Source organism: Ursus arctos, unplaced genomic scaffold (genome assembly GCF_023065955.2).
Source record: "Ursus arctos isolate Adak ecotype North America unplaced genomic scaffold, UrsArc2.0 scaffold_28, whole genome shotgun sequence".
NCBI classification, from domain to species: domain Eukaryota; kingdom Metazoa; phylum Chordata; class Mammalia; order Carnivora; family Ursidae; genus Ursus; species Ursus arctos.
The window spans coordinates 2,953,697-2,979,842 of record NW_026622963.1 but is presented as its reverse complement, the minus strand read 5'-3'; the positions used below and the strand labels follow the sequence as shown (position 1 = coordinate 2,979,842).

General features: G+C 50.6%; 2 protein-coding genes across 6 annotated transcripts in view; one reads left to right on the top strand and one right to left on the bottom strand.

Moving 5' to 3' along the window:
* Positions 1 to 11,532: 11,532 nt before the first annotated feature.
* On the top strand, positions 11,533 to 25,544 carry LCTL (lactase like). Of its 3 annotated transcripts, XM_026478365.4 has the most exons (13): positions 11,533 to 11,650; positions 12,035 to 12,198; positions 12,818 to 12,905; positions 13,164 to 13,273; positions 14,623 to 14,751; positions 14,851 to 14,946; positions 16,702 to 16,756; positions 16,840 to 17,001; positions 20,506 to 20,780; positions 21,935 to 22,061; positions 22,249 to 22,448; positions 23,586 to 23,649; positions 25,326 to 25,544. In XM_026478365.4, exons 1-13 carry the CDS (start codon positions 11,533 to 11,535, stop codon positions 25,439 to 25,441), a joined length of 1,704 nt encoding a protein of 567 aa, XP_026334150.2. In that variant the 3' UTR covers positions 25,442 to 25,544. The 3 variants fall into 3 exon arrangements, with proteins under 3 accessions (XP_026334150.2, XP_044247911.2, XP_044247912.2); XM_044391976.3 differs by lacking the exons at positions 11,533 to 11,650; positions 12,035 to 12,198; positions 12,818 to 12,905; ... (1 more) ...; positions 22,249 to 22,448; positions 23,586 to 23,649 and having other exon boundaries at positions 14,662 to 14,751; XM_044391977.3 differs by lacking the exons at positions 11,533 to 11,650; positions 12,035 to 12,198; positions 12,818 to 12,905; ... (2 more) ...; positions 22,249 to 22,448; positions 23,586 to 23,649 and having other exon boundaries at positions 14,662 to 14,751.
* Positions 23,194 to 26,146, bottom strand: part of ZWILCH (zwilch kinetochore protein) — a 36,608-nt gene continuing 33,655 nt past the window's right edge. For 2 of the 3 annotated variants that reach the window (XM_048222677.2, XM_048222680.2), the window contains one exon: positions 23,194 to 25,575. The gene's annotated coding sequence lies outside the window, so the exon portion shown is untranslated. The remainder of the gene's footprint in view (positions 25,576 to 26,146) is intronic. The other variant, XM_048222679.2, reaches the window with a different exon arrangement.

Below are 26,146 nucleotides of genomic sequence, written 5' to 3'. Positions count from 1 at the left end.
AGTAATTTCCAAGGGTGATGTTTCAAACAAATGTTCAACCTACAATCAAAGATAACCAGGCACAAACACTTAAAGAAATTCAATGGGGCACCTGGGTGGCATCTGACTCTTGGTTTCGGCTCAGGTCACGGTCTCATGGGTCATGAGATCAAGACCCGCGTGGGGCTCTGCGCTCAGCGGGGCATCTGCTGGAGATTCTCTCTTCTCCCTCTGCCCCTCCCCCCTGCTCATGCTCTCTCTATCTCTCTCTCTCTCTCAGATAAAGAAATAAGTCTTTAAAAAAAACTTAAAGAAATTTGTAAATAAATAATTCAAAAAAAAAAAAGATAACCAGGCTCACAGGTGATAAGACAACATAGCCAAGGTCCCGCTGAAACCATCGATATCAAAAACAGATACTTGGAATATGGAGTGATCAGATCACACGGTAAAATAAATGTGCTTGTTGGGGTTCATAAATGGAATCATATGGTATATACTTGTGTTCCCAAAGGGGAAAGGGCTGGAAGGGAAGGCTGGCCTCTGCCCAGGTGACTGGCCTCCTGCCTGTCCTGCCCCCTCCATGCTCAGTCCTGCCCCCGGGGTGGCCATGGGAAATCTTGAATGTACTTTCCTTCCTATCTTTCAGCCTTTGGTCCTGCGTTTCCCTCAGTCTGGAGGTCCCAGACCCTGCAGGAGCCCCCTGGCATAGACACCATCTCCTATAGGAAGTCTTCCTTACTCCCTCCAGCGAGAACACATCTCATTGTCAGCTTTTGGCTTCCTCATTGGCCATCTTTTGGATAAAAGAACACTTTTATCCCTCTGCTTTGTATTTTGAGCCATCGCACGCCTGCTTTTCTCCCCCCACTGGACCAACAGTTCGTTGGGGGCTGGGCCTCGAGTGACACCTGCTGTTTGCCCCCCCCCCCCCCGCCTCTGCTCAGGTGCTGGGCACTTTGGAGCACGACCACAGGGGACAGGAGACAGGCTCGTGCTCTTTAGCACGCTCATCAATGTCCTGCCACTGTCTTCCTGACCTGGGTTCTCAAGACCAAGGGAACCCTCAGGGTACCCCACCTCTGCTCAGGCCCTCCCACAAGTGGGCATATAAAGACTTATCACACTAGTGTTTACATTCAAGGCCCCTGAACGCACCCAGGATATCCTGTTTCTCAGCAGCTGTGGAAAGTAGGCATCATGAGCCCTGACAGGCGAGAAACTGAGGCTCAGGGAGTGGTTCCCAAGCCTGGCTGCACTTTGGAACTACCTGGGGACCTTTTAAAAATTCAACCTGAATCTCTGGGGCTGGAGCCCAGGGGTCGGTCTTCTTTAAAGCACTCCGGGTGATTTTAATAAACAACCAAGCTTGAGAACCACCGGACGAGCCCGAGGGTCCGCAGCCAGTGGGGAGAGAGCCAACCCTTCAATTCCAAATCTTGAGGTAGTGTTCTCGCTTTTATCCCAGGAAAAGCCGGGGAGGTTCCTCGCCCACAGGCTATTTGGGATCCCCCAAGCTGGAAGGCAGTGCTGGAAAAGGGGGCTCCACAAAACAGTAGGCTTCTGTGAAGCCAACCTCTTCCCTCCTTGTCCTTCCCTGACTCCAGAACTCGGGCCCAGACAGCCAAAGCCCAAGGGACAACGGGTGATTCAGACACTTCCTGTTTTCTTGGCCATGGTGACAGGGGGATGGAAACAACCGGGCTGGGGTTCATAGCCTAAGAGGGGGCCTGGAGAGAGAAGGAGGCTGGAGCCGAGGGGCCAGCCGGCCTTGAGATGCAGGAGTGAGCCGGGCAGAGCCACACGGGGTAGTTTACTGGACTCAGGGAGTGAAATGAGGGGGGTTGTTGGATAGCCAGGTCAGCAAAGGGAGGAAGGATTTGGAGCCAGCTTTTCCTGAAATGTGGTTATTTTCTGGATCCCCAGGGGCCGCAGGAGAGACCTACAGATCCGCTTGAAGATCTGGTTCAGGCAATGCGAGGGGGCGGAAGTTGGGTCCGAAGGAGGAGCTCGATGCAGGGAGGCAAAGGACCTGAGTTATCTTGTCCTTGCCCTGCCATGAATTAGCTGTGATCCTGAGCACATCCGTGGTCATCTCTGACCCCCTGCTTCCTCTCCTATAAAATGGAGGAGGCTGGGATAAGCAGAGCTCTGAGAAGTCCTACGATTCTAAGCAAAAACCATATCCTCTCTCAACCTTACAGAGCACCGTACAGAATCCAGGGGACTTTGGATTGACACGATTTTGATTTCAGGTTGGACAATAACCATGGGAGGCAGGCAGGGAAGATCTGATTATTACCTGATTGCTGCTGGAAACATTGATCGTCAGGCAGACTAAGAAAGGTGCTGGCTAAGGCTGTGTGGAAATGGGGGCCTGGGCACTCCTAATGACCCCACTTGGTCACCCCTTCCTTGGAGGACAGCAATTTGGGGATGTTGACGAAAAATTATACATGTCTTAATTTTGACCTCCATCATCTCCCCAATGGAGTCACCCTCTGGAAATCATGCTACATTCGGAAAAGTCTCATTGGACAGGAAGATATTCACTTAAGTGAATTTTGTATTAACGAGAAGTGAAACACAGCCCAGACATCCACAATAGGAAAATGTAGACCAGAGAATGTGGACTAGCTACCGATTTCTGAGTAACAAATTACCCTCAAACTTAGTGGCTCAACAGGCATTTTCTGTCTCAGAGTTCCTGTGGCTCGGCTGGGAGCCTCTGGGTCAGGGTCCCTCAGAAGGCTGCCGTCACCTCAAAGCCTGACTGGGAGAAGATCCATCTCCAAGGTCACTCACGTGGCTGTTGGCCAGTTCTTGTTGGCTCTTGAGACGTCAGTTCCTCAACTTGTGGGCCCCTCCCTAGGACAGCCCACAACATGGCGGCTGGCTTCCCTCAGCGCAAGTGAGCAACCTGGAAGGCACACGGGCCTTTGTAACCTGATCTTGGCGGTGACCTCCCCTCATTTCTGCTGTATTCTATTCATTAGAATGGAGTCACTAGGTCTAGCCCAGCTTCAAGGGGAGAGGGTTACACTAGCCTGTGAACACCAGCGAAAAGCTTTCCTCCACCCTCGGGGTTCTTGGCTGGCTCTGAAAATTAAACTGACAAGGACGGATTAACAGGAGAAGAGCATACAAGTGTATTTAATATAAGTGTCCTATGACACAGGATCCTTCCTAAGGAAATGAAGACCCGAAAAACCAGATCTGAGTATATCTGTGCTGGGTGATGAAGAGTGGGCAGTCGTGTGGAAGTATGATGGGTCAGAGAAGGTGAGGCCAGTGTAGTAAACTGGGGGAAACTTAGCAAGACCTGTGTGTTCAGATTCTTTGTGGCGTTTCTGTCCTCGGAGATGACAGTGGTCTTCTCTTCCCTTACGGGGAGGGCACCTCTCTCAGGAGGGTTTCTGACTTGTTTCAGGGGAGGAGGACAGAGGGAAGGTGACCTTCCTGCTTCTGCTGTCTTCTCAGACTCTTTCAGCTTCAGCTATTCAATATGCCAAGGTGCCATACTTTGGGGTTGTGTGTCTGGAACCCCATCCAGATCGCTGGGCGCCATCTTAGAAGCTGCCTACTGTAAAGCACACGTGACGCATTGATGATCTTAACTGAAATGAAGACAACAGGATTCAAAACTGGGTTCACAGGGCGGTCACCGCTGAGTGAGAATACGACAGGGGAAGACGAGGGGAAGAAATTTGTTAACACATTTACGGCTGACCCTTGAACGACATGGCTCTGAACTGCATGGGTCCACCTATACACAGCTCTTTTTCAATGAAATACATTGGAAAATTTTTGGAGGTTTGTGGCAATTTGAAAAAACTCAGATGAACCACATAGCCTAGAAAGATCAAAAAAATTAAGAAAAAGGAATGTCATGAATGCATAAAATAGATGTGGATACCACTCTACCCTAAGATACAAACCTATTGCGAAGTTAAAATCTATCAAGCCTTATGCACACGAACACAGATCCGACATTATCTTTTCATTTCTGATGCCTGGTGTTATCAGTATGTCAAACATTTACAGCACTTTGCATCATGTAAGACAGTATTGATGTAGGTACGGACAGACTATTCATCTTGTAAAGAGTATCAGTAAACAAGAACAGCACTGTAAGTGTATTTTCTCTTCCTTATGACTTCCCTAATAACATTTTCTTCTCTAGCTTACTGTATTGTAAGAATACTGTATATAATACAGGGACCATACAAGATATGGGGTAATTGACTATGTTACTGGTAAGGCTCTCAGTTAACAGTAGGCTATTAAGTTTTTGATGAGTCAAAAGCCACCCATGGATATTCGACTGTTTGGGGGTCAGTGCCCCTCCCCCCCCCGCATTGTTCAAGGGTCAACGGCACACACCAAAAAACCAAATGGGGAAGTACCTTTATAATTTAGGTCTTTTTCTTTTCCATACATGTGTTAGTTTATGCATCTTCCCCCCCCCCCCCCAGTTATTTATTCTTCAAACTTAAGTAACTAATTTTCTGGCCCTGGGGGCGAAGGGGCTGGGTAGAAGGAGCCCAGTTCCTACCATCTGTCCTTGAGCCTGTCCAAGAGATAAGAATCTATCCGTTCTCACCCTGGGGACAGTTTCAGGGGCGTATTTCAGGCAAATCCTAACCACCTCTCATCTCATTACATACTCCTGGGTTCCCTGGGGCCTGAGGACGTGGCTTGGTGGGGGGGGTCATCCTGAAAGCAGCATTATCTGGAGAGGATTTGGTGTAGAGGGCATGGCAGGAGTGGAGAGACCCGGGAAGTGAAAGGGGAAAGCAGCTGACGCGTTGGAGTCTCAGAGCCTGAGCGTGCTGGTCCCTTGACTGTGGCTCTTTCAACCTTCAGTTTACTCATCCACAGAATGGGACGAAAATAGGTGATATTACCCTTTCTCATTCAGTAGGGTTACGCGAGATTGATTAGACACAGAAATACACTCTGTACACTGTAAAGCTCTGGACCAGTGATGGTCTCTTCAGGGATTAGCTGGAGCAAATGTCCCTCCCTCTCGCCCCTGAGCTCCCGGCGGGGCCGAGCCCTTCCCCAGCCGCCAGCCACAGGCTGCGTTGGCTCCCACGTACCGAGCCGCGGTTCCGTTCTCATCTCTGTCTAGCTACGTTGCTTAAACGTTGACACCGAATACACTTCGGTTAAAAAGAATGAGGTTTACCTCTAATGAAGGATGCGCTGGCAACATCCGTCAAAGTCACAACGAACTCAGCAATTCCACTTCTAGGAATAGGTGTGCCCACGAAAGGATGAAACTACATGTACAGGCGTATTCACTGCAGTGCTCTTGGTGAGAGCGAAGCATCCGGAAAAAAAAAAAAAAAAAAGCCCCCCTAACAGGGGACTGGCTAGATCAGTTATGGACCATCCACCCGATGGAACGCTGTGAGGGCGTTAAAACAAATGAGAAGGCACCGGGTGCACTGATCCAGAAAGATCACCAACATACACTATAAAAAGGAAAAATGCAAGTTGCCAAACAGTTCAACCTACCTGTCTCCACTGGTGTAAATAATCAAAGGGGCCTATACGTATATGAGCCTATTTTGTATGAAAACACAGAGGAAACGCCGGGAGGGATGCGGCCACTTGTTGGAAATGGCCGTCTCCGGGAAAAGGTGGGAGAAGGGGACTAGGAGAAGGGGCCTCAACCATTTTTGTCCCATTTATTTCAGGGATGGTTGCCATTGCTTTGTAATGTGAATCTATTTGTGTATTTTCTGTGTAATTTTTTAATCTTAAAAGTTACATTTTTTTTACACATACATTATTTTTATACTATACACACACATACACACACATAAGTCTTAGATTCTTCCACTGTCTTGGGGCGCCTGGGTGGCTCAGTCGGTTAAGCGTCTGCCTTCGGCTCAGAGCAAGATCCCGGGGTCCTGGGGTCAAGCCCCACATCAGGCTCCCTGCTCAGCAGGGAGTCTGCTTCTCCCTCTGCCTGCCACTCCCCCTGCTTGTGCTCTCTCTCTAATAGATAAATAAATAATTTAAAAAAAATCTTTCACTGTTTTTAAAACTTTGGCTCCCTGGCTACTGTTTCAGGAACTTTCTGAGATCATCGGAGCCTCTTCCAAGCTGGCGCCTCCTCCTGGATGAGGTGCTCTAAGCAGCTCTGAGGCCCGTCCTCGAGGACAGCAGCCCTGCGCCCAGGCCTACTTCCTGCCCAGGGATGTTCCCTTGAGCTTGTTCTCATGCCCTCTGTGCAAGGAGGAAGGCAGAACCCAAAACACCTTCATCCATTCATTCCTTAAACAAATAATACTTGATCGCGAATGAGAGCAGACACAATGCGAGTCTAGTGAAGAGAGACTCTGATCAAACAGGCTTCTCAGTAAACATGACATGAGGTCTGTGATGCAGGCTCTGGCAGACAGAGCCCGAGAAGGTTCTGAGGAAGGAAAAGTGATGGAGGTTTTTCTCCCACTTTCGCTGAGAGTCTCCACTTCTCCCTGCTCCAGTCCTCACCTTCTCCACCCTCCACGAACTGGAGCCCGCTTGGCTGGGGTCTTCAGCAGCTGGCCCGGGGGGGTCCCCCAGGAGTGGAGCTAGGGGAGAAAACGCCAGGCAGGACCCGGGAAGCCATCAGCATATGAACTCAGACTAAAGAGCTCTTGGGTGGGGAAGCGGGCCCACGGGGCAGCCTGGTTCCAGAACAGTCACCATCATCAGCCTTGTTCACAGGGGATGGCCTCCAGCCATCCAAGGCCAGCCCCTCCCCAACATCTGCCCTGCAAGGGTCCTGGGCAGCAAGGCCACTGCTGAGTGGGCTCCTCTGATTTAGAATTGGCGGTTTCACAGCCAGTGCCGACGTCTGGACCACGAAGAGTATTCACGCGTGTGTGTGTGTGTGCACGTGCATGGGTATGTGTGTGAATGTGTGCGTGTCTGCGTGTGTGCACATGCCCACTATACACACAGGTCCATGCTCTGTGGATAGAGTGTCAATTCATTCCAGACGTCCTGGAAGAGCCCCAGTTTCACATATTTGGATACCACAAACCATTGAAATCTCCCGAAGATTCCAACATGATTATTTACGCAGCACTCCTTCAGTCTTGTTCCAAAAAAAGGATTTGAGAACCAGCTTGCAGAGTTGTAGATATCTCAGGATTTAAAAATTACAGGCCGGGAGATGAGGGGGAAGGGAGAGTGAGATGACACAGAAATGCATCAGTCAGGGTCTGGGCACAGGCTGAGGCAGGCCCCAGAGGGACCTCAGCGTTTCCAGGTGGTCGGAGCGCAGAGGGAAGCAAGGCATGGATTCCTGCTCTTCAGACCTGCAGGAATTTCCCCCAGAAGTCCTCTGAAAGATGCAGTGTGACTCAGAGTCGGACGCAGTGGTTTGGCGATACGTGACCGCTTTTGTCAAAACTCACTGCATAGTGCACGTGAGATGCATGCATTTCACTGGGAGATTTTGCCTCGAAGAGAAAAGAGCCCCAAACAAATACAGTTGGTGAGACGCCTGTGAAGTGTTTAGGGGTGCGGTGACCCAGCATCTGTACCTTACTGGGAAAGGCACGGGAGAAGCCAAGTGGCTGGCGGGCAGGCGGAGGAGAGGTCGTGATAAAGCAAAGCAGAGTAAAATAGAGTCTCAGTGGACATTGGGCGGACGCATGGTGTGAAATGTGCAATGCCCCGAATTTCCTGCGTGTTTGAACACTTTTATAATGAAAGTTTGGGCACTCTGAGAAGTGAAGCAGACTCTGGAAGCTACCATCCATACCCGGAAGGGAAAAGGCCCTACGTTTTGTTCCCACGGCCCGAGCTAGCAGCCGCCCTCCAAGTCCGCAGACCCCGGGGCACTGCCCTGGGCAGCGATCAGGGTTCTCGGACGCAGAGCTCCCCTTCCGCAGGGACAGAGGGGCCTGGCTCCGGCAGAGCCCGCGGCTTGGCAGGATTGGGGCAGCTCCCAAACAAACGAGGCCCTCAGAGCACGGAGACCCCTCGTCAGACCATCGGGCGCTGTGCCTCACCCAGAACACCCCGTACATGGGGTTCAGCCTTGAGAGCGTGGTGGCGTTGGTGACAGGATCATTTACCGGAGCCTTTCTCTCTGCCAGGCCCCGCAGGAAGCACCTACATCTCTCGTGTCGTTTAATGTCTAAGTGACGCTAGGAAGCGTCATCCCCATTTATACATGAAAAATGGCTCAGAGAGGTTCAGGGACGTGTGCGTAACACTCAGCTGCCAGATGCTGAGCTGGGAAGCCAAGTTATGTTTGACTCCAGAGTTTTCGAGCCGAACCACTGCCCTCTTCTGCTCCACAAGCCGCTCACCCCATCCCTTCTACCCTCCTCCCCACCCCCTGCCCCATAGGCCTGTCACAGACAACTTGCCCCTGTTGCAGCCACAGAGGAAAGTCTGACTCGGGCCCAGAGTGCTCCTTACAAGCCAAGCACCCCACTCCCGGCCCCATGCACCTGCTCCCCTGGACAGATCTATACCCTGAGGTATAGATCTATACCATTTTCCCCAACATTCCCTGGATGGACACACACACACACACACCCTCCTGATGTGCTCCCGTCATCCCCGCAAACCCCTCACCTCCATCCCAGCATCGTCAGCACTGTTCTGACCAGCTTTCCTGCCTCCTACAAAACCCAGACCAAGACAACCTAAAAACGGCCTGTCACCTCTTTACTAGAACCTCAGAGCTAAGGAAGGCCAGACAACTAGTAGCCAGCCTCCTTAGTTTTTACAGGGGAGGAAACAAAAACCCAGAGAGGGGCAATGGGTGGCCCAATGTCACACAGCACGCCAGGACCGAACCTTGTCTCCTGGGACTGGTCCCCTCAGGTCAGGGCTGGACAGGGCTGAGTTGCATTGCAGGGCTGGGGGTGGTGGTGGATGGAGCCTAGAGGCCCCTCTGGAGAGAGGAAAACTAGCTCCTATGGCCAGGGAAGAGCATTGCTAGGCCCTGCGGTGCCAGCCAGGGGACCCTGAGAGAGCTGCTCACATTTTCTAGATAGGGAGTCTCGGTCCCGGAGAGAAAGTCGCCATCACTGGGTCCCACCGCTCCTTCTTGGCTACATGGAGGCAGAAATCTCTTTTCCTAAATCCCCAGCGTCTTTCCCACTCCAGCCCCTCCCTTAGCTCTGAAGGCTCCTGAGCTACAGAGCAGGCTGAGCTGGGCCTGTCCCGCGTGCAGACCCGAGTGCCCGGCACCCACCGGTGCTGCCCAGCCTTTACTAAGTCCCTTCCTAAAGCCACAGAACTTGGGCTGCGTGCTGGATCCTGCAGGGGCTGCTGGCAGAGGGCCCCCAGCTCTGCAGCCCCTTGCAGGGAGAGAAAGAAGGAGCTATAAGGGCCCAATGGCCACCTGCCCTCCAGCACACCTGCTTTTCAGCCTGGCCTGGCCCCCAGGGACCTCAGACCCAAAGGTAGGGTCCTGCCCTGGTTGCTGCAGGCCTCAGGCTGGACCCAAGCAGCCCTGGACTGGACGGGGAGGGAGGTGGTAGAGAGTCAGCCAGCTCTGAGACCCAGGTCCTTCCAGCCAGAGCCAGGCTCAGAGCTGGTGGAAGGAGAGAGAACAGGAATAGGACAGTAGAGACAGACAGCCCCCAAGCAGCCCCGGCCAGGCTGACCATCCCCTCCAACACAAACACTGGGCCCCTGGCTCTGCAGGAAGGGGGCATTTTTCAGAGATGACATCAGCTCTTAAAGTTTTATATATCCTGCCTACCTCAGCCCAGAGAGCAGAGTCCCCAGAGCCCAGAGCCCGGTGAGGCAGGCACCAGCCCTGGCCTTGGACGCCCAGCAGTCCACCCGCAGGAGAGATGGACACTCGGGTGGCTGTCCAGCGGCCTGCTCACCTGAGGACTCAGCCCTGCCTGCCCAGGCACCGCACAACAGATGCAAGAGAGAAGATACTAAGCTCCCAGTTCCCCAAACACATCTCAGGGCCTTTGCTCAGACTGTTTCCATTGTCAGTTCCCACACCTTCCCAGCTCCACGCCACCTAGCCAACATCTCCGCGGCCTTCACATGTCATATCCAATGTCCCCTTCCTCGTGAAGCCAGTCCCACCTCCCTGAGCCTCTAGAGTGTCCCGTCCATCCTTCCGGTAGAGTCGTTCGTGATCCCCGCACCCCACTCCACCCCTGCCGTACAGTGTTTAGAACCGCTTTCCCTCCCCCCAATCCCTGCCTTCCTCCCCCACCAGACCTCGAGCCCCTGGAGGGCACAGACCAAGTCCCATTCCACTCTGGCAGAAAGAGATTAATCAACCACTGAGGGCAAAGGGGCATCCAGCTGAGAGAGCCCCAGTGAGGCTCCGTACAGGCAGGGGAGCTGGAGGTGAATGGGGTGAAGGGAGTCCCACGGGGGACCTGGGCAGCCACGATGGGAAGCCACAGGGGCTGAGCCTCCGGGGAGGGTGTTCCAGCAGGGAATCCTGGTTGAGTGAGTGAGGAAAGGAATGAATGAAGGGTCCAAACAAAGAAGGTAAGGTGGAAAAACCGACTTCGCCTTCTGCTGTGAGTTTTCTCTGGCTGCACGGACAGGTGGACACAAGGAGAGGCGTCTGCAAATGCTGCTCCCCACCTGGCCAGCCCCACCTCCAGCTTCCCAGGCTAAGGTGTGCAGAACGGGGCACATCAGGCCCAGAAGGGGCTGGGGGGCCCAGGTCTCTGCCCCTCTGCCCTCACAGGGGGCTGACAGGATGCCCCAGGGCCCGGGGCCAAGCTGCCCCTGCAGCTGACTCAGGCCCCACTGGCCAGCTCAGCATTCCTGCCCTCCCCACTGAATGGGGCTATTGAAGCTCTTTGTAGGGGGAGGTTAGGCCACTGACCACACCCCCAACCAGAGCCTTCGCTGAGCTGTGCGCTCTGCTCTCAGGGGCAGCACAGGCCTGCAGTCAGCGTGAGAGCGCTCTGGCTGCCACTGCTACTCTGGGGGTGTCTGGGACACAGGACGATCCCAGGTAATCCGGCTTGGCTGTACCACAGAGGGGATCCCAGTGGGAGGCATCATCCTAACCCTCAGGACCGGAGGCCCTGGGATGGCAACCCTGCTCATGATCCCCGGCTTGGGGAGAGGTCTGTCCCCCCACACCCTCTCCCACAGTGCATAGTTGGGGTGCTTCAGGGGGTCTATGGGCTGTCTTGGACCCCCCCCCTTCAACTGGAGCTTCCCTAAGGCAGAAGTGGTTTCCCCATGCGATCAGGGCCTCTCACGGGGTATGGGCCAGGTATCCCCCCTCAGACAGGGAGCAGGGTGGTCTGGAGCCTGGCGCATCGGACCCGGAGCCCCCCAAGCCCCGTGTTCCTCTCCTCCTTAACTATACCTGGTGCTCAGCCTCGGCCTCTGCTGGTGGCTCCCAGCGGAGCAATGGACCAGCTGCCCTAAGTGAGCCAGCGCTGCTCTCGATAAAGCACCCCCACCTGCTCCCCTCCTCCTCCCCTCCTGGCCTTTGCCCCCGAGCTGGAATCCGGCCCCCCAGCCCTGGCTGCGTGGGCCTCCACCTGTCAGGTGTGCTTTTTCAGGAATGGGGGAGGGCCGGGTGCCATGAAGCCAGTGCGGGTTGTCGCACTTTGGTGGGTGCTACTGCTGGTGTCCAGGCTGGGGGCCACCAGGAAGGGATCCCCAGAAGAGGCCTCCTTCTACTATGGAACCTTCCCACTTGGTATGTCCATTCCTTTGTTGGTCTGTCCGTCTGTCTGTCAGTTTGCCCACCTTGGCTGGCTTGCCAAGACTTTGGTGTGTTAGCTTCCTGACAGGTAGGATGGGAAAAATAACTCCACATGGTTGTTCGAAAATAGAAGATGCGCCTAACAGATGTTTTTAAAACTTACTCTAGAGTGAATGTTAATCAGAACTGGAGTCGTGCAAATGACTGTTTTAAATGTGTTAGGTCCTCCCCGCCCCCTGCCCCACAGGGTCCCACTTCTAGGGAGACAGAGGCAGACCATGGGGAGGGGGCCTGCCCTGGGGCCCAGGAGGCAGAGTCCAGAGGCTGGGTGGGGAGTGGGAGGAGGCCAGCGGCCCAGCTTGGGGTCTCTACTTGCAGGCTTCTCCTGGGGCGTGGGCAGTTCCGCCTTCCAGACAGAGGGAGCCTGGGACCAGGACGGGAAAGGGCCCAGCATCTGGGACGCCTTCACTCACAGTGGGAAGGGAAGGGTGCTTGGGGACGAGACAGCAGACGTGGCTTGTGATGGGTACTACAAGGTGCAGGTGAGTGACAGGTGTGTGTGTGGGGGGGTGAGGACACACCTGGCTGAGGTGGACAGTGACTTATGAGGGGGGCCTGGGGAACAGTGTCAATCTAGTGCTCTGCTAAGCACCCCTTATCCCACTGCAGGAAAAAGGGGGGCCGTTGGGGACTGGGGACTGGTGGGCTGGCGGGGGATGTGCAGGAGGCGGGAGAGTGAATGTTGGAGGAAAGGAAAGCACCTGACCCAGGGCCTTCATCCAAGTAGCGGGCAGCTGAGCGGCTGATACCATGACCCCGGGGTTTATAAGTCATGGGGCCTGAGCCCTTGGTCTCTGCTTGTGACTGGCCCCTGTGGAGGAAGTCCCTCTGTTCAGGACCCACTTTCCTCTCTGGGCTGACTTCTTGGAGGATTCATCCCCCAGTTTTACTAGGAACACCCCGATGGAGATCTCAAAGCACCCCCCCATCCTGCATGTATTTGATTCTTGGCCGGAGAAAGCGGGGCAGGTGCTTTCACACCTATCGTGTAGATGAGGAGCTATGGACAGGAGTGAGCAGTGGCCTGGGACCCCAGCGGGACCCCCCCACCCCCCGCAGAGCCCTAGGTGACCCTGCCCTGCCTCCCACCTGTCTGCACAGGAGGACATCGTCCTGCTCAGGGAGCTGCACGTGAGCCACTACCGATTTTCCCTGTCTTGGCCTCGGCTCCTACCCACCGGCGTCCGAGGTGAGACGGGGCAGCCCTTCCCAAGCCCAAGCGTGGTCCCTTTTGGCTGTGTCGGCTTTGCGGGGACACCACAGAGTGCTGGGGAGGGAGAGCAGCCCTGGGACGTGGCTTCCCTGGCAGCAGCCCTCCCAGTTCTGCAGGCAGCCGGGCACCCACGCCTTCCCTCAGACCCGGGACCGGGCGGGCTGGGGGTGCCTTCGGGTCCCAGAGAGGCCACTGCACTTTGGAAGGCCATGGCCCCTTTTATCTCGCCTTCAGCTGACAAGGTGAACAAGCGGGGAATCAAGTTCTACAGCGACTTCATCGACGCCCTTCTGAAGAGCAACATCACCCCCGTCGTGACCTTGCACCACTGGGACCTCCCGCAGGTGAGGCTGGGGGTGGGCTCAGCTCGGCAGACGGCCCCTGGCGGGGGACAGGGCTTGCCAAGGTGGGGCAAAGGCTGGGGTCTGGACCGGGAGATGGGAGCCAAGCCAAGAACTCTGACTCACCCACGGAGGGACGTCGTGCTGATTTCACTGATGTTCGTAATAGGTGCTAAGTGTGGATTTTGATGTTTTCTCAAAATATTTGGCCTAAAAACAAGTCAAACTAAAAAGAAACCTCCTTTGAGTAAGATGTGATGACATGGCATAATTAACGCGTTCGAGCCGCATCATCTGAGCACAGCCCCCCAGCAATTCCTGCTAAATCTCAAGGTCACTGTCGGACATCACTGGTCAAGCAACTCTGGCCTTCACTCTGCAAGGCCCCACGGAGATCACGGCCTACTGGGAGAGGGGACGTGTAGGTGACTCTCTGGGGAGAGGACGGGGTCCTGTCAGTGCTTTGAAGGGTTGGGGTGCGTGAAGTGGAAGGGGTGTTCTGGTTGGAGGGAGCACGCAAAGGGGCAGAGAGGGGCATGGCAAGTGATTGGGTGAAGAGTTTGGGGAGCAGGCAGGAGTTAGAGGGGTAGAGGTGGGAGGTGCGGCTTGGGGTCAGGCCTGGAAGGCCTTGACTGCCGAGCTAAGGTGACTGGGATCATTCTGGAGGGTGAGCCACCAGAAGCCTCTAAATTGGGGTTGGGGGTATACAGCCGACTTTAGGGAGACAAACTGGAGACCACATTCTAGCTTCTCCCCTGGTTAACTGCTTTCACTCACCGGGCCCTCTAGCATGCCCTCCAACCCACCAGGGAGAGCTCAGTAGGTGTTCTCAAAGGAAGGCTGAATCTTGGGAAAATCCTTCACGAGCAGCTGGCTTTGCTTGGCAGACAGTCCTCCACTGAAGAAGGCAGAACCCACCCTCATAAGAGAGCGTCTGACGTTTCTCCCATCTGCACGGCCCTCAAAACCCTAGTCGGAGCTTCCGTGTCCCGCAGCATGTCTCCTTCTGGATGTATAGTTGAGGGTCTTCTCCCAACAGCAGACCTCTCTGCCTTGGCCAGTGTTCTTAAATATTCAATCTATCACCTTCCTTTTAAGCATGGGAGTCTCGAACTTTCTCTGTTCCCTCCCTCTTGATCGTATATGCCACATAGCTTGTCCCCACTGATGTTGCTTCATGGTTCATCACTGGTTGTCACGCCCAAGACCCGCTCCTTGGCTCTCCGTTGCTCTCGACAGCCTCTGTGCCGGGCATCACCCTACTTCTCCCACACACCGGGCCTATCGACTCCAAGGTCTTTGCTAGAGACAGACCCGTGGGGCAGCTGCTTCTCTCTGCACCCTGTCCGCAGCTGCTCCAGGTCAAGCACGGCGGCTGGCAGAATGTGAGCATGGTCAGCTACTTCGGTGATTACGCCGATCTGTGCTTCGAGGCCTTCGGGGACCGGGTGAAGCACTGGATCACCTTCAGTGATCCTCGGGTAAGCAGGGCCCTGTCCAGGCGGGAAACCCCCCTTCCGGACCAGAGCGCTCCTACCCCTTCTCACGGGTGCTGTGGTCCCCACGGGCCATCCCCGTAGACGATGGCAGAGAAAGGCTACGAGACGGGCCGCCACGCTCCAGGCCTGCAGCTCCACGGCACGGGCCTGTACAGGGCAGCGCATCACATCATTAAGGTGAGGTGGGTCCTTCTGGGAGTGAGGGCTGGGTTCGGGGTGGAGGGACAGACCCCAGTGTCAGTTCGGCCTGCCCCGGGGGTTTGAGCCTGAGCTCAGTTCTGTGTGGTTCCAGCATATTCCATCACACCTTCGCACCGTTCACTCGCATTCCATGAGGATCTATAGAGCTGCTGCCCAGTCATCCAGTGCTGGACACCGCCACCGGGACCATACGGTGGCTGCTCTCTAGAGCTTACAATCCAGTCAAGGGGATGGAGTGCATGCATGTAACACTTGTCACCTACAGGTCTAAGCAGTCTTGTGAGGAATGGTGACAAGAGCAAGGGGCAGGATGCCGTGAACTAGGGGCTGAAGTCTTCAATCAATGAGCAGTAGTAACTGGGGGTTGGTGAAGGACAACAGTACCAAGGGGTTAGGAGTGTTTGTCTCACAGTGTGGACTTCAAAGGACCCGGGGTTGTGGAAGGAGCAATAGTTTGCAAGCAGTGATAAAGAGCAAGGCCGACACGACCCACTACCCCAGGGGATGGGGGTTGTGAGGGAAAAAGAGCTGCAGCACAGGTGGTCTTTGGGGCAGCCAAGCTCAGTCAGGGCTCGGAAGGGAAGGACACAGGAGGTGCTGCAGGGTGACCCGTGAGTTCCCAGGCTGCTGGGAAGGCTTGAGTGGGGGGAGGGGATTGGGTCACAGTGCAGGACACAGACAAGGACATGGCTGCCTGGGGAGCAGGGATGTGAGGCATGACAGCACGGCCCCAGCGGACTCTCAGCAGAAGGGGGACAATCTGATCAAGCAGAAGTCGGGGGGCCCGTGAGTGACACACAAGACTCTCAAATTCCTGTCAGGGAGAGACTTTCTCATCCTTTCTCCATTGGGCTTATGAGTTCTTAACTGTGAACATATATATTTTTAAGATTTATTTCTTTATTTGAGAGAGAGCGAGCGAGCAGGGGGAGGAGCAGAAGGAGAGAATCTCAAGCAGACTCCCCACTGAGCCGGGAGCCCAACGCGGGACTTGATCCCACGACGCTGAGATCACGACCCGAGCCAAAATCAAGAGTCAGATGCCCAGCTGACTGAGCCACACAGGCACCCCCCCTTTTTTTAAAAAATATTTTATTTATTTATTCGACAGAGATAGTGACAGCCAGTGAGACAGGGAACACAAGCAGGGGAGTGGGAGAGGAAGAAGCAGGCTCCCAGCGGAGGAGCCTGATGTGGGGCTCGATCCCCGGGATCACGACCTGAGCCGAAGGCAGACGCTTAACCGCTGTGCCACCCAGGCGCCCCACACACAGGCACCCCTTAAACTGTGACTGTTTAAAGGGTAGATCTCTGAAGGCCTCAGTGGGTCACTGACAGTATGGAGAGAAGGCAGGTCGGCACATTCTGAATTCCATTCTCAAGACTGTTCCAGATGCTTGCTATTTTCCAAACTTCTTAAGCACCTACGCCCAGTTACTAGAGAAGACGAGCAGGAACAAAACAAGAAACTTTAGCAAAAGTCTTCAGAACAAGAAATCACACCAAGAGGTAGTTTACGTGTTTGTGCCAGAAAGAGACCAAGTTTCTCTACAGAACAAAGAAAACACGTGCCTCTGGCGGCCAGAGGGAGGGAGACATGGGATGGGGATCATCAAGGCTGGACTCAGGGAAAAGATGGGCCTCCATCAGATGGGATCTCTGGACAGAGGGAAAGAAGGCAGGAGAGAAACGTGCCAGCCAGGCACCTCTGACACACCCCTCCGTTTTCAGGCCCACGCCCAAGCCTGGCACTCCTACAACAGCACGTGGCGCAGCAAGCAGCGAGGTGAGCCCCACCACCCATGCGCTAGGACACAGCCCTGGGGGGGGTTGCCATTTGCACCTGCCACCCCCGTCTTTTCTTTTAAGGTCTGGTGGGGATCTCATTAAACTGCGATTGGGGGGAACCCGTGGACATCAACAGCCCCAAAGACATAGAAGCTGCCGAGAGGTACCTCCAGTTCTGCCTGGGCTGGTTTGCCAACCCCATCTATGCCGGAGACTACCCTCAAGTCATGAAGGACCGGATCGGTGAGCCAAGTCACATTTTTAAGCTGCAGGCACCACAGCGACAGTATTGAGCCCACGTGAGGTGATGGAGAGGCAGGGGGTTGGAAGAACACACAGGCCTCCGGTGAGGCACTCAAGGGAGAACCCAGCCCCCAAGGAACTGAGAACTGTGTATTTGAATTGGGGAGAGGGGAGGAACGACCCCCTGACAAATCCCCAGACATGGAGATTGAGAATTTCAGAACCCAGCGGAAAACAGAGCTGTTCTCCGTTCTGCTCTCCTGTCTCCTTCGTCCCATGCCACTCCCTTTCACTTGAAGTAGGAGAGAGAAGTCAAAGGCACAGTCGCAGGCAGTCCCAGCTCTCACACTGGTTCTGTCACTTGAGAAATGCTTTCCAAGCTCGGGTTTCCACAATGTCACAGAAGAGGATAAAGACGCATAGAGCTCACAAGGCTCTATCAGTTTGGGTGCTTTTAAGTGCCACATACCAGAAAACGCCGACTAAAATGGCTTGAAAAGTAGGGAATTTATCATCTCAGATACTGAGTCCAGGAAAGGGCGATCCAGGGCCAGTTAAACCAGCCTTCAGGGATGTCTTTAAGGACTGAGGCCAATTACATCCTTCACTCTGGCACCTTTAGCCAGCCCATCAACTACTCCCTAGGGCCACAAGATGGCTGCAGCAGCTCCGGGCATATCTTTTATTTATTTATTTATTTTTAAGATTTTATGTATTAATTTAAGAGAGAGAGACAGCCAGCGAGAGAGGGAACACAAGCAGGGGGAGTGGGAGAGGAAGAAGCAGGCTCCCAGTGGAGCAGGGAGCCCGATGCGGGGCTCGATCCCAGGACCCTGAGGTCACGCCCTGAGCCGAAGCCAGACGCCCAACAACTGAGCCACCCAGGCGCCCCCGGGCATCATATCTTATCAACACCCAGAGGCAGAAAAACGGAAATAGCTGGTCATACCCATTTTTAAGAACAAGGAAAATCTTCCCAGAAAACAGTCTCCAACCACAACTGATTTCCCTTCAAGGGAAGTCCTCAAGGGACGGAACTGTCACATGCCCTAGAATGTCCTAGGCCACTGGGACTAGAGCTTCCTCAGAGGCTTGGGGAGCCAGAACTCTTTAAAGAGGATGAGGAAGAGGGAAAGAAAGAAGACAGCCACGGGACTGTTGATTGGGTGGGAAACCAGCAGTGTCTGGCCACAGGAATCAAAGTATTCGCTCTGTTTACTTAGAGGTAGCAGTCTGCATTCCCCTATAAAGAGAGACACGGGTGGCATTGACCTAGGTTACAATCTCACGCAGCAACGCTATTTTGGATGTTTGACGAAGAACTGTCAATATTTCAAAAAATTCCCTTTCTAAAGCACCATTTATCAGACTTACCTGGAATAGGTGCAGAAGGTTCTAATTCCATCTCTGCTCTAACCAGTGAGTGACCCTGGGCAAGGCGTTTTACAAACTCTTTCGGTGTCATTCTTGTCATCTGAAAATGAAGGATTAGACAAATAATCTCTAAAAATCTCTCGGCAATAACCAGTTCTGTGACATGTCCATACACATAGGTTCAAAATCCTGCGAATGATGTCAAGATGCCCAGGGGAAAAGCCCTCAGGGCACGGCCCCTGCCCTGCCCTGCGGGCACAGCCCATCACTCCCCTGGCATGCCCTCCCAGGACCCTCAGAGGCCTTGGCAGGAGCCACAGCAGGACAGCACTAAAGAAGCCAAATTGATTATTTGTCATAGAAGAGTTCTGGGGCTTCAGGCCAATTCCAGACCCCACCAACTCCAATTTTGTGGTAATTCAAATGGAAACGGGGCTGAATTTTTCCTGGTACGACATGGAAAGAAGGATCCTTTGAGCAGTTAATACTTTCTTCACTGAAAGCATTCTGCTGAGGTCTTGTACAAATTACTTTCAGGCGTCTCAAAAGCGCAATAGAGGAACCAATGTAATTCTAGACCCGTGCTGTCCCACAGAACTTCCGGTGATGATGGAATGTTCTGTATCTGCGCCGTCCAATACAATAGCCTGTAGTCATTTGTGTCTATCTAAATTTTTAAAAATTAAAATTCAGTCCTTCGGTGTGATTGAATTAAAGATGTATCATCTAATGGCCACATGTAGCCAGTGGCCACTGTGTTAGACAGTCCAGGGACAATGGCTTGTGGTTTTCAAGTTACTGAATGTCACTGAAAGTAATAACATGCTAGGATCTTAAAGTATTTAATAATACAAGCTTTTCACTCAGTTAATCTGAACCAATAGCCTCTTTGGAAACATGTTTATGGTTATATGTTAGAACAACTCCTACAAATGTTACTTTTCTTTACTCATTTAAAGCTTTTTTTTTTTTTTGCATAGATTATACGAAGGTTTTATGCATGTTTCAAAGTTTTTAAATTACAAGAGAGCACAAGGTGAGAAGTCCAGCTTCCCTCCCTCCCTGTCCCCGCTGCTCCCATCCTCCCCAGCAGAGAGCACACTTCCCGAGATGGGCTGTGCACGTGTGAGCAGAAACACTCCTGCCCCGTGTGTGAACTTGCTCTACGCAGCACTCTGCATCTTTCATGTAAACACGTATCTTGGCATTCTTTCCATGTTGGTATATAAAGTGCTCATTCATTCCTACGACTACACGCTGTCGTATGGATGGATATCAAATCATTTAATCAGTCTCTCCTGATAAGACATTTAGGTTGTTTCCAATCTTTTGCTACTTACTCTACAATGAAGATCCTCGTACACGCATCCTTTTACACGTGCGAGTAAAACACAGGATAAACAGATATGGAATTGGCCAGTGAAAGGACTCACCCTTTTACAATTTTGTTTTTATTTATTTTTTTAAAGATTTTATTTATTTATTTGACAGAGATAGAGACAGCCAGCGAGAGAGGGAACACAAGCAGGGGGAGTGGGAGAGGAAGAGCAGGCTCCCAGCAGAGGAGCCTGATGTGGGGCTCGATCCCAGAACGCCGGGATCACGCCCTGAGCCGAAGGCAGGCGCTTAACCGCTGTGCCACCCAGGCGCCCCTACAATTTTAAACACTAGGACAAAATTTCCCAACCCGAGATCGTACCAGCCTACACTACAACGGTGCATGAACGTGACTGTATGTCCCCCTACACCACCATTCGCACCATGAATGGCCTTCCACTTCTCTTCCCAGGGACAACCAAAATTACTAATTTTTGATATAAGAAATAATACAGGAATCCAACTGCACTTTCTTCCATATAGCTACAAAGTTGTCTGCATACCATTCACTGAGCAATCTATGGAAATGTAATTTTCAAGCAATATAAACTTTTAACATTTTGAGTAGTATTCAAATGTCAAAATTCCAGTTCAAAAGGCTAAGGTTATGTTTTCCATACAAACGAATCTCAAAGCCTAGGATCTGGTTAACAATTTTTATGTCAACATGCCAGTGTCGTCATGGTACGTTAACAGAAAAAAGGATTGTGAGAAAGCCAAACTTTGTTAAATTCGATTTTTCTCTCTCAATAGGGAAAAAGAGTGCAGAGCAAGGCCTGGATATGTCAAGGTTACCTGTGTTCTCACTCCAGGAAAAGGGCTACATTAAAGGCACATCTGATTTCTTGGGATTAGGCCATTTTACTACTCGGTACATCACAGAAAGGAACTACCCCTCCCGCCAGGGGCCCAGCTACCAGAATGATCGTGACTTAGTAGAACTGGTTGACCCGAACTGGCCTGATCTGGGGTCTAAGTGGCTCTATTCTGTACCATGGGGATTTAGAAGGCTTCTCCACTTCGCTCAGGTGATTACCACATTAAGCTATTTGATGAATTTTTTTTTTCTTTAAAGACTATTTGAGACAGAAAGAATGAGAGTGTGTGAGTAAGCACGCGCTGGGGGAGGAGAGGGAGGTGGACAAGCAGACTCCCTGCTGAGCCGACTCCGGGCCCTCTCTCATGACCTGAAGAAGACCATGACCCCCGCTGAAATCAAGAGTCCAACTGACTGAGCCACCCAGGTGCCCCTAATGAAACTTTTTTTTTTTAAGATTTTATTTATTTATTCGACAGAGATAGAGACAGCCAGCGAGAGAGGGAACACAAGCAGGGGGAGTGGGAGAGGAAGAAGCAGGCTCACAGCAGAGGAGCCTGATGTGGGGCTCGATCCCATAACGCCGGGATCACGCCCTGAGCCGAAGGCAGACGCTTAACCGCTGTGCCACCCAGGCGCCCCAAAAAACCACATATATACACCAAACTGTCTTTAAGATTTTATTTGATAGAGAGCGAGCGAGCCTAAGTAGGCAGAGTGGTAGGCAGAGGGAGAGGAGAAGCAGGCTCCCCGCTGAGCAGAGAGCCAGATGTGGGGCTCGATCCCACGACCCTGAGATCATAACCTGAGCCAAAGGCAGATGCTTAACTGATTGAGCCACCCAGGTGCCCCTCTAATGAACATTTCTGACCTCAATTCATGATCTTACAGCTTAAGCTCAGGTGCCTACATTTTCTGAAGTTTTTAATTCCACTTAGGTGCATATGTTTTAAAGTGAAACTCAGTCCCCTCTACTTCAGAGGCTACTAGACACATAGGCTTTAGAGACTAATGCCCACCATGAGTAACCGTCCCAACGTATAGAACTGTAGCTACAAATTCTCGTCCCACATTTAGTTATCTGGCGGCCCTTCTCACTTGAAATGAACTATGCGGGAAAGAACAAGACCTGAAGTACATTTTCTCTACGATGATGCTGATTCACTGAGAAATGTAGTCTTTCATATGAACTTGCTCCTGTCCACATTCACCTCCAAACAAATGTGTGAACCGGCACCTACTAATCGCTAAATACTCTCGATTCGAATACGGCGGGCTTGAATCCGCCGTTCCCCTATGAGCCTCAGACGCAGAAACCCACTTGGAAGTCAGAATTTTTAAGATATTCCTATGACTCACTTTCAGACTCAATACGGCAATCCCCCCATCTATGTGACAGAAAACGGCGCGTCTCAAATATTACACTGTACGCAATTATGTGATGAGTGGAGAATTCAGTACCTTAAGGGCTACATAAATGAAATGCTAAAAGGTGAGCTACGAACCAAGACTGCCTTCACATATTTCTACTTAACTTGGACAGAATTTGGTAATAGCTTGTTTGGTAACAAATGCTCTGTTTCTGAATCTCATAAATGAATGCATTTAAAATTATCTTCCCAATGTTATTTTTCCGAGTAAGTGAAATATACTAAAAACGGAACAAAATGTCTCTGCAGCTATCAAAGATGGTGCTAATATAAAAGGGTATACTTCCTGGTCTTTGTTGGATAAGTTTGAATGGGAGAAAGGATACGCAGATAGATACGGATTGTACTACGTGGAATTTAACAACAGAAATAAGCCACGCTACCCAAAGGCGTCAGTTCAATATTACAAGAAGATTATCACTGCCAATGGGTTTCCCAACTCAAGAGAGGTAGGACTAATTATTGATGTTACTTGTTCTAGATTTTTAAAAAAATCTCTACACCAAATGTGGGGCTCAAACTCACAACCCCAAGATCAAGAGTCATGTGCTCTTCTGAGCCAGCCAGGCGCCCCTGGAAACATGGGCCTTTGACTCTTACCCTAACTTGTGCCACCTCTTTGCTCATTTGCTTAGAATGGGGTAAACACGCCTTAAAATTCAGTCCTCACTTTAAATTCAATCCTAACTTGCAGAGCACGACGGGCAAACTGGAGTTATGCAGAAGTCCTATTTGTTTTAGGTTATGAGCGTCGGTAGACACTTCTAGTTAAATGTTATTCTAAATGTTACGTCTTAATGCAAACAAATACTGCCTACTTAACTCTTCAACATATATGGAAACAGGAAAATTAAGTGTATCATGACCATAACTTTCATTTCTTTTCCCACGAGTTCCAAAATGGGATTAAAAATAATCAAACTTAATATTAGCAATCCTTTAAAACACACCAAACATTTTCAGTTACCTATAAATTTTTCTATCCATTCTCTATGTTGCTATTGATGGCAGGGAATAAAAATCATAATTTAGAATGTCTCAATAAAGACGATTTCTAAAAATAAATCTCACTTGTTTACCAACATGCTTTTAGGATGAGCCCAGTGGCACCAGGAACAAACAGTGACTCATAAGCATTCACCAGTTTGGCATTTCTAGAAAAGCCCTAGATTGTAAGCTCCGCAAGAATAAAGACCGGTTTTGGGGTTTTTTTTGTTTTTTTTTTTAAAAGATTTTATTTATTTATTCGACAGAGATAGAGACAGCCAGTGAGAGAGGGAACACAAGCAGGGGGAGTGGGAGAGGAAGAAGCAGGCTCCCAGCGGAGGAGCCTGATGTGGGGCTCGATCCCGTAACGCCAGGATCACGCCCTGAGCCGAAGGCAGACGCTCAACCGCTGCGCCACCCAGGCGCCCCTTGGTTTGTTTTGTTTTGACCCCCTCACAACGATGCACATAGGTATTTAATTAACTAATTTAACTCCAGGCAGCTTTGAATGTTTTTAATCCCACATTATTTCAAAAGCTATTTGGAACAGCAAAAAATTAGCCTAAGATGACATTACTTATCTGGTGGGTTTTTATTAGGTGGAAAGTTGGTACCGCAAAGCCTTGGAAACTTGTTCTATCAACAACCAGATGCTTGCTGCAGGTGAGTATATTTTAATTTTTCCCTTTGATAATTAAGGCACATAATTATACATGACAAGCACAACCTCAAAACGTGGATCTAGCTGAAGTCAATCACTCCGAAACATACAATTAAAAATGAATGTTTTCCTTCACTTTAAAACAATGTCAAATTTCTGTTTTATAAGCACTTCAAATAACATTTTAAAAATCTACCACAAAAGAGAAATATTTTATCCACCCTAATTTTATTCTTTCTGAATCATACAGCCAGTTATACACCTATTTTTGTTGTAGTGGGCTTTGTGGAAGGACAGAAAAATGCAACCATATTCAAGTAAAAAAAAAAAAAAAAGGCAAAGCACACTCCAGATATATTTACTCATTCAGCAAGTAATTATTGAGCACACTTAGCTAGGGGGTGTTTTAAGCCCAGCAATACACCAGACAAGGTCCCCGACCTCACGGAAGGCAAGGGTTCTCGTGCAATGGGAATGAAGAGGCTCAGAGACGTAGAATAACAGAGACGCATCCACACATCACCGAATGCCAGCACGCAGCATGTGTTTCTTTGAATTCTGTCTTTCCCTAACGGCAGTCAGAGAAATATACTTCCTGTTCTAACGAATCCATCTTTATTTTTTATTTTTTTAATTTTTAAAGATTTTATTTATTTATTCGACAGAGATAGAGACAGCCAGCGAGAGAGGGAACACAAGCAGGGGGAGTGGGAGAGGAAGAAGCAGGCTCATAGCAGAGGAGCCTGATGTGGGGCTCGATCCCATAACGCTGGGATCACGTCCTAAGCCGAAGGCAGACGCTTAACCGCTGTGCCACCCAGGCGCCCCTTAACGAATCCATCTTTAATGTGGTATCAGAGGTGGAAAGTAATAGACGAAACAAATCCTACCAATCTAGCTGTTTTTTTTTTTTCCTAAGTCAGCTGTTTTTACAGGCCAATACACTACTGTGCCCTGCTCCCATCTAAATAACCAGGTAATATTAAGGAGGCATATTCCTTTAAAGCAAAATAAACTGGTATTTTATCACCTAGACACATGATGTAGAATGTACTGCTGAGCCTATGAATTCTGTGGGAGCAGGGCCTCACGCCTTATGTATCGTGGTAGCCAGGGTGCCAGGCACAAAACCTAAAAGTGGGAATTACATAAATGTCCACTACTATAATCGTGTACATGAAACATGCTTATCTTTCAACTCTTCAAGATTATTACTTAACTACGCAAGAACTGCCACAGAAACTTTCAGTATGGAACTCCCACACCTCTTAAGCCACACAATAACATCTTTGAAAGGTTACAGATGCTTCCCAAGGATTTTTCTTTCACAAACACCCCCCAGTGAAAACTACAGCAACCGTGGAACACGCCTGTTAATATCCTCACATGAATTTATGGTAAGTATAACATACACTTAGACTTTATTCCAATATCTATAGAAGAACTAAATGTAGGCATTCTTTACCCCATACTTTGCGAAAAATTTTTAAAGCCCTCAAGTAATTTTTTAAAAAACATTGAATTCACCATGTTCTCTTTTAGAGCAAGCGAGAATGATTACAGAGCCTGATGACGCCATGTGCCAAGTTTTTCCCAATACAGCTGAATCTTTCAGGATGAGCCTATATCCACAGAAATGATGACCTGCTCATTCGTGGTGTTCTCTCTCCCATTTCAGAGCCTCTGCTAAGCCACATGCAGATGGTGACGGAGATCGTGGTACCTACAGTCTGCACCCTGTGTGTACTAATCTCTGCAGTTCTCCTGATGCTCCTCGTCTGGAGCCAGAGCTGAGACAGGGTTACCCAACTGTAGCTTCATCTTTCCTCGAGAATCTCCAGGCTCTTCCTCCTTTCTCTGCTTTGAAGGTTTATATATATTTCTGTTTTCAGGCTCTGTGATAAAAAAAATTTTTTTTTGGTCTTGTGCTGGGATTTAAAAATTAGAAAATAAAAATAAGCATAAATGAAATAAAAATCACCTGTCAAAGTCAATGTTAATATTTTGCTGTCTGTTATGCATCTATTTTCACTTGGCAAAAAAAGTATCATAGTGCACCAAGTGTTTTGATACTCGATTTTTTTTTCCTTATAAAAATCTATCCAGGGGCGCCTGGGTGGCTCAATCAATTAGGCAACCAACTCTTGATTTTGGCTCAGGTCATGATCTCGGGGTCCTGGGATCGAGGCCCACAACAGGGGCTCCCCAATCAGCACGGAGTTTGCTTGTCTCCCTCTCCCTCTGCCCATCCCCCTGCTCATGCTTTCCCCTTAAATGAATAAATAGATCTTCAAAGAAATAAATAAAAATTAAAATCTATCCAGAAATATTAATGTGGAAATAATTGTCATCCTAGCACTGCCCTATGCACAATGGACAGAGTCAATCATCTACAGATAACAATCCCTTCAGGTTCTTTTTTTTTTTTTTCTTTTTAAAGATTTTATTTATTTATTCGACAGAGATAGAGACAGCCAGCGAGAGAGGGAACACAAGCAG

Coding starts and splice junctions, on each gene's coding strand:
- LCTL (XM_026478365.4), top strand. CDS start 11,533: ATGAAGCCAGTGCGGGTTGTCGCACTTTGGTGGGTGCTACTGCTGGTG. Junction 11,651..12,034: donor CTATGGAACCTTCCCACTTG/GTATGTCCATTC, acceptor CTCTACTTGCAG/GCTTCTCCTGGGGCGTGGGC. Junction 12,906..13,163: donor CCTACCCACCGGCGTCCGAG/GTGAGACGGGGC, acceptor TCTCGCCTTCAG/CTGACAAGGTGAACAAGCGG.